Source organism: Brassica napus, chromosome C3 (genome assembly GCF_020379485.1).
Source record: "Brassica napus cultivar Da-Ae chromosome C3, Da-Ae, whole genome shotgun sequence".
Lineage (NCBI taxonomy): Eukaryota > Viridiplantae > Streptophyta > Magnoliopsida > Brassicales > Brassicaceae > Brassica > Brassica napus.
The window spans coordinates 49,972,456-49,979,891 of record NC_063446.1 but is presented as its reverse complement, the minus strand read 5'-3'; the positions used below and the strand labels follow the sequence as shown (position 1 = coordinate 49,979,891).

Here is a 7,436-nt window from a genome sequence, read left to right as displayed (position 1 = left end):
CCACTAACTTTATTAATTTTAATAAATTTTGAAACTCATTTAAAATAAAGCTAATCATAACTCCTCCAAGTATTATATAATTTGAAATAGAAAACTATTCTTTCCATCGATATAACATAATAATATATTAAAAAAAATTGAAACACTATCGCATATCAAATTTTATTTTATAACAAAAAAAAATCTGCGTTTATGAAGCACGGATCAAAATTTAGTAATCTTTAATAAATATATAGATCCGTGTAGGTTTTGTTGGGTTTTTACTTGAGTTTCGAATTAAAAATAAATAAAAATAAAATACATTTTAGAGGAGAGTTATATGGGAAGTTTTGTTTCGAAATAGAAGTATACTAGGTGTTCTGTCCACACATGCGGACGTAGTGTTCTTATAGATATTTATCTGTTTATAACTATTAAATCAAAACCAACATAATAAATTATTAATTATATTTTTAAAAAGATAAATCAAACATTAAACTTTATATTTTATAATAAAAAATATAATTTCAGATAAAAACACAACATATTTAAGAATTATCTTATGTTTTAAAAATATATTTTATTTTTGAGAATTTTATTATATTTACTTATAGTCAATTATCAAATATAACATATAAATAAAATATTATTAATATATTTCATTAGTTTTTATCAATATATATATATGCTTATTGTTGTGCTAAATTTTTAAAACATTTACATATATTTTAGAAAATATATTTATTTGTTTGATTAGCATTTAATTATAAATTTTTTTTATATCTAACTATAAATTTATAAAAAAATATTATTTTCAGATAACAACATAATATATCTAAGAATTATCTTATGTTTTAAAACATGTTTTTATTTTTGAAAATTTTATTATATTTATTTATAGTCAATTATCTAATATAATATATAAATATAATAGTTTTAATAGAAATTCGTTTTTAATTATTTATATTTTAGATAATTCTTATTATTATTAATTTTAATCACTTATTTAATCAGATATATTTTAAATTTGTTTTTATTTTCGGCTAATTTATATAATTTATTTATTAAGGGTATAAACGATTTATTATTAACTTTAATCTCTTTTTTAATCAGATAGATTTGAAATTCGTTTTTATTTTTTGACTAATTTATATAATTATTCATTAAGGGTATAAACGGGTATAAACGATATTAACCGCTCTAACTTTTAACGTGAAAGCTCCGTTGCAAAAATTTAATTCGCAAATAATAGTATAGATGAGCAATTGATTCCAATTAATTGCAAAATCGACCCCGGATTCCTTTGGGTATTACGGAGAAAGACTTGAACGCAGAAATCTAGTTTATCCAAAAGTCTCCAGGCCAGGGAATGATGACTCCGTCACAGTACAAGCTCACAACTTCTCCAACAATCCCTTCCTATTTACCATTTTGCCACCCATCTCGATATCTTCCTCTGCCTTGTCACAAGAAGCCGAATCTCGTTTCGAGTTTCCGAGAAAAACCCAGATTCTTACCTTCCGTCGGGTGCCTTGCATCATCTTCTCCAATGGCTACTCCGACACAGAGCAGCGAAACCAAACCTTTCTCTGTCCTTTTCGTCTGTCTGGGTAACATTTGTCGGAGCCCAGCAGCTGAAGGCGTCTTCAGAGATATCGTCAAAAAGAGAGGCCTCGACTCCAAATTCACCATTGATTCCGCCGGAACCATCGATTATCACGAGGTGTGATCAATCACTCTTCTTTTGTTTTTCCAGAGAAAGAACCAAACACAATTTAGTATGTTTCTAGGGTTGTGAAAGAAAGATTGATGGATGTCTGATTGGGAACAGTTACTGTAATCATGTTTCAGATGATTTTGGAATTCATCAATTTTGATTGTGCTTTTTTGAAGGGGAATATGGCAGATCCAAGAATGAGAAGTGCTGCGAAACGCCGTGGAGTTGAGATAACATCATTATCTAGACCAATAAAGGCATCTGATTTCAGGGAGTTTGATCTCATTCTCGCTATGGATGAGCAGAACAGAGGTAGTAGACCCAAGAGGGTGATGATTGCTGTTATTTTTTAATATTTGAAACATTCTACAAGAATCATGGAGAGTTGACATTAGCATACACTTCATTGATGAAGTTGTTTGTTTGCAGAGGACATATTGAAGGCTTACAATGTGTGGAAAGCCAGAGGCAATTTCCCACCTGATGCTGATAAAAAGGTAAACGTTGCTGTTTGTTGTTTGCTCACCATTTTCAGGAGAGATTATAAACTCACACTTCCTTGGATTTTGCAGGTGAAGCTCATGTGTTCGTATTGCAAGAAACACAATGACAAGGTAGTGCCGGACCCGTATTATGGTGGAGCTCAAGGTTTTGAGAAGGTAACAATAACCCACAAGTACGCTTAGTAGTTGCACCTTTAGAAAACTACCGGTCTCTTATTGGTGGGAATACTAACTGTTGGTTTAGACCATATGTGCCAGGCCTAAATCATCTTCAAAATGGTTCGATTGGTTTATAAGATTCCCAAACTTTCTTGTTTAATCACTTGAAAACTTCAATCTTCTTTCTTTGTTCCACCTATTTCTATGTTAGGTATTGGACTTGCTTGAAGATGCATGTGAGTCGTTGCTGGACAGTATAACGGCGGAAATTTGACATTGCAATGATTCCAGACACAAACTCTATGTGTCTGATTGAAACTGATGTTATTGCATTTATAAGACATCTTCAGTTATGTCAAACAGCGTTAGAAATGGTGTGAAGCTCGAATCTTGTTGATGTTTTCTTTAAGAATACCTTATTAAGCTTACAGGTGATAATCACACTCATTTTTCAAGCATCTCACACCCGACTGAATAATGTTCTGCAAGGAAGTGTACATTAGCAAAATGTTTAACGGGCATTGTCTTCAACTAGTGAAATTGACAACAACAAAATATTATAGTTTTATGAATCTATGATACTTCTGTGTAAATTCTTTCACTCTTTTTGTATCATCCGCCTCTCCCAACTCACGACCAAGGATTAACGAGAGTGGAGTTAAAGACACCCCTGTCTACACAACCTGATATTCCAACTTGTCCTGTTACAGTGTTACTAGTCCCAAAATTTACAGACAAGTACTTTTTTATAACACACTAACCCATCATATTCAATATTTCTACTTACAGTCACATATAAGGGAATGAAAAGAAACACATGAGTAAATAAGTTACTCAGTGAAAATACTAGTTGCTCTGTATGAACTTTTATACTATTTAATCCAGAATGAGAATCAACTAGCCAATGACAATTAAGAAATCAATAACACTTTAATAGCAAACGAAAAGAACTTAGTCATTATCACATATACTAGATTTTATATTCGCGATACGCGCGAGTCTGTATTAATAATTTAATTTAATTTTATAATAATTTTAAACTAATTATTTAATTGATTTATGTAATTTTTTATTTGAAATATGTTTGTTGATTTTATTATATATGGTTATTTATAACTATACCCTCTATTTATTTATTTGTATTTATAAATGTAATACTTATGTTTATAAACATATTCATTTTTTGAAAAATATTAAATTGTATTTTGAAATATTATATAAATTACTTGATGCATGTCAACTGTTAATACATTATAATATTTTATCATACATTTTACATTTATATTATTTGAATAACATTAACGATTGAACTATATGCATAATATCTAATTTTTCTTTGTAGTCAGAAAAAATTTACAAAATTAATGTGTGATTGTTATATATATATATATATGTGTGTGTGATAGTTTAATATTTAGATTTAAAATTTAATCACTATAAATATTTTGATGAACTCTAGTTAATATTAAATAGCATTTGTAAGATAATATAAAAAGTAAAGTAAATATAATGAATTTAACTAATGTTATGTAATATTTTTATTTATTGAATTAATAATATTGAGAATCTAAAGTAATAGATTTATCTTCTACTTTATTCAATTAATTATTTGTATTGTAGTTAAGCTTGTATGATTGTATAATGTATTACAAATATTATAATTTATTTTTGGTATAATAGTTAATATTTTTTTTGTTTTGTAGTTTACATGAAGATTTAGATCCTCTAAAAACAATTACATAATCTTGATAAAAAAAAATTTCTAGTTGCTAAATGCTAACGATAAAATAGCAAAAGTCTTACATAGCGTATTCATTGTGAACTTGAGACTTTTTTTCTTCTAAATGTCCAAAATTTGTAAATTTGTATGTTTTTAGTTGGTTGATTATAATACTTAGATAGTATATATATTGATAAATTCATATTGATTGTTCCTTCTATTATTCTCTTATGTTATTTTTCATGCTAATTTATTGTTGATCTTCGTTATAAGTTTTATTAAAAATCTTAACTAACTTATTTGACATGCTTTCTTAGGATCTTTAATTTTTTATCTATCTTATAAATATTATTCTCTAAATATTTTCTTCGACATAACTCAACATAGAGCTTCTTAAATTTTATATGTATATGAAGTGAATCAGACTAATGATTATAAGAAATCATCGTGTAGTTTGAAATTATTCTCTAGTATAGCCGGTATTTTTCTGGTGTGATGCATTTTTGTCTATCGGATTTTGTCTTCGACTTGTAAGATTTACTTTCTATCCCAAATGTTTTTTTTTGTTTTCATTCACTATTATTGTTCATTCACTTCAAACCCTATATTTTTATGTGTTCCTTTCCTTGTTCATTTGGATTATGTGATTCTTTGATTTGGATATTATTAAAGAAGATACATTTGATATTGATTTTTAATTTTTTTTTAAATGCACTTTTTGAAATTTTATTTTGAATAGTATATTTTATTTTGTGTTCATGCAACTTAAAAATCATATATTCTTTATATTTTATTTTATTTTAGTTAATTTGTTTTGTTAAATTTCCAAATATTTAGTATATATATGAGTCATTTCCATTTTAATGATTTATTTATTAGTTTTCCTTATTTGATGTTGAATTCTATTGTGTATTGAAATAATCAGTTTTGGTAATTTTAACATTTTAAAAATAGTAAATCTGTAATTATGATTTTTAATATTTTGATTGATTATTTATAATCCTATGTGTATACTCTTAATGACTTATAACCTCAATTTTATATAGTAAATAAAATGATGTTTAGCATATTTTTGGTTTTTTAAAAATATTATGTGAACACTTTTAATTATTTATACCTTCAGGTTATACATAGTATATGTTATTTGTGAATATATTCATTAGCATATAGCCTAAAATATGAAAATCCTGAGTACAATTTATTTATGTTTTGAAAGTCTTGCATTTTCTAAATTAACTTACCTTGTTTGATATTGGTTATAATTTTTGTTAATTTATTAAACAGTTAATATTGCTTGTTTAAATTTTTTTTTGTAGATATAACTGTTTGAAAGCCTTGCATTCTTTATTTTTGTTTTATATTTTTGAAAATTTATATATATTCAGTTAACTTATTTTATAATCTTTTAACTTTTGTTAGCTTTTCTTATTTGATAATGATTTCTGTTTTATTTTGAAATAAACAATTTTATTGAAATATTGACATTTTTGAAAATATTGAACTAAAATAATGATTTTGTCATTTTATGATTAGTTGTTTTAAATCCTATTTGTTTTAAGTTATATTATTGAATATTTTCAATCGCATATAACCTAAACTTCAAAAATCACGTGTTTTGAATTTATATGGTTCTAATTGTTTAAATATCTTGCAATTGAAGTAAATTATTATTTTTGTATGATATTTCATTTTAATTTTCGAAAACATATTATATATTAAGCTGAATCATATATAATTCTTTGCCTTTTGTAATTTTACCATATTTAAATTGATTTAAATTTTATTTTGAAATAAACGATTTTAGGTAATATTTACATTTTTAGAAATAGCAAACTAAAATGCTGATTTGTCATATTCCTATTGATCTTGTATTTTTAAATTAATTATTATTTTCGTTATTTATTTTTTAATTTTTCGAAAAATATTAAACATTATGTTAACTTAATATAGTATTTATATTTTTGTAAATTTACCTTATTCGATATTGATTTATATTTTAGTTTGAAATAAACATCTTTTTGGTAATATTAGCATTTTTAAAAATAGTAAACTTAAATAATGATTTGTCATACTATGATTGGTCATTTAACATCTTACCTGGACTTCCTCAACGGCCTATAGCCTCAACTTTTATAATATTGCATTTTTTTCTAAATATCATGATTAATTAGCGAATAGACATTCACATGCAATAAATTATAATGCTATTTTCCAAGAGGTAAGGTAAATTTACAAAAATATAAATATTATATTAAGTTAACATAATGTTTAGTTATTTTTTCGAAAATTAAAAAATAAATAACCAAAAGAATAATTAATTTAAAAATACAAGACTTTCAAACAAGTATAACTATATAAATCTAAATTTAAACTCATGATTTTCAAAGTTTAGGTTATACACTATTGAAACTATAAAAAATAACATATACTATATATAAGTTGATATTATAAATGATTGAGAATATTCACATATTATTTTAAAGCACCAAAAATATACCAAATCATTTTTTTATTTGGTATTTCTAAAAATGTTAATATTACGAAAAAAATTATTTCAAAAAAAATATAATTAATTATCAAATAAGTTAAACTTACAAAATTAAAAACATCATGTACAAATCTATACTATATAAAATAAAGTTTCAAAAATTAACATAAAAATAACAAACAAATATAATAGTTAATTTAAAAATGAAATACTTTCAAATAATCATAACTATATAAATCTAAAACACATTATTTACAAAACTATACTATATAAAAGTTAAGGCTATAAGTCATTGAATGCGTCCACGTAGAATTTAAACGACCAATCGTATTATGACAAATCAGTATTTTAGTTTACTATTTTTAAAAATGTTAATATTACCAAAAAATCGTTTATTTCAAAGTAAAATATAAATCAATATCAAATAAGGTAAATTTACAAAAATATAAATATTATATTAAGTTAACATAATGTTTAGTTATTTTTTCGAAAATTAAAAAATAAATAACCAAGAGAATAATTAATTTAAAAATACAAGACTTTCAAACAAGTATAACTATATTAATCTAAATTTAAACTCATGATTTTCAAAGTTTAGGTTATATACTATTGAAAATATTCAAAATAACATATACTATATATAAGTTGGTATTATAAATCATTGAGAATATTCACATATTATTTTAAAGCACCAAAAAATATACCAAATCATTTTTTTTATTTGGTATTTCTAAAAATGTTAATATTACGAAAAACTTTATTTCAAAAAAAATATAATTAATCATCAAATAAGTTAAACTTACAAAATTAAAAACATCATGTAAAAATCTATACTATATAAAATAAATTTTCAAAATTTAACATAAAAAT

At 24.1% G+C, this 7,436-nt stretch overlaps 1 protein-coding gene across 2 annotated transcripts; it reads left to right on the top strand.

The window, feature by feature from the left end:
* The first annotated feature begins 1,267 nt into the window (after positions 1-1,267).
* Positions 1,268-2,786, top strand: LOC125583759 (putative low molecular weight protein-tyrosine-phosphatase slr0328). 2 transcript variants are annotated; one of them, XM_048751238.1, is made up of 5 exons: positions 1,268-1,702; positions 1,873-2,008; positions 2,126-2,193; positions 2,269-2,355; positions 2,570-2,786. In XM_048751238.1, the coding sequence occupies exons 1-5, from the start codon at positions 1,349-1,351 to the stop codon at positions 2,630-2,632; spliced, it is 708 nt and encodes a 235-aa protein (XP_048607195.1). In that variant the 5' UTR covers positions 1,268-1,348; the 3' UTR covers positions 2,633-2,786. The 2 variants fall into 2 exon arrangements, with proteins under 2 accessions (XP_048607195.1, XP_048607194.1); XM_048751237.1 differs by having other exon boundaries at positions 1,285-1,702; positions 2,126-2,355.
* Positions 2,787-7,436: the final 4,650 nt, after the last annotated feature.

Excerpts from the sequence above, each read along its gene's own strand:
- LOC125583759 (XM_048751237.1), top strand. The coding sequence starts at position 1,349 with ATGATGACTCCGTCACAGTACAAGCTCACAACTTCTCCAACAATCCCT. Across the intron at positions 2,009-2,125 it reads TATGGATGAGCAGAACAGAG|AGGACATATTGAAGGCTTAC; the intron begins GTAGTAGACCCA and ends GTTTGTTTGCAG. Across the intron at positions 2,356-2,569 it reads GAGCTCAAGGTTTTGAGAAG|GTATTGGACTTGCTTGAAGA; the intron begins GTAACAATAACC and ends TTTCTATGTTAG.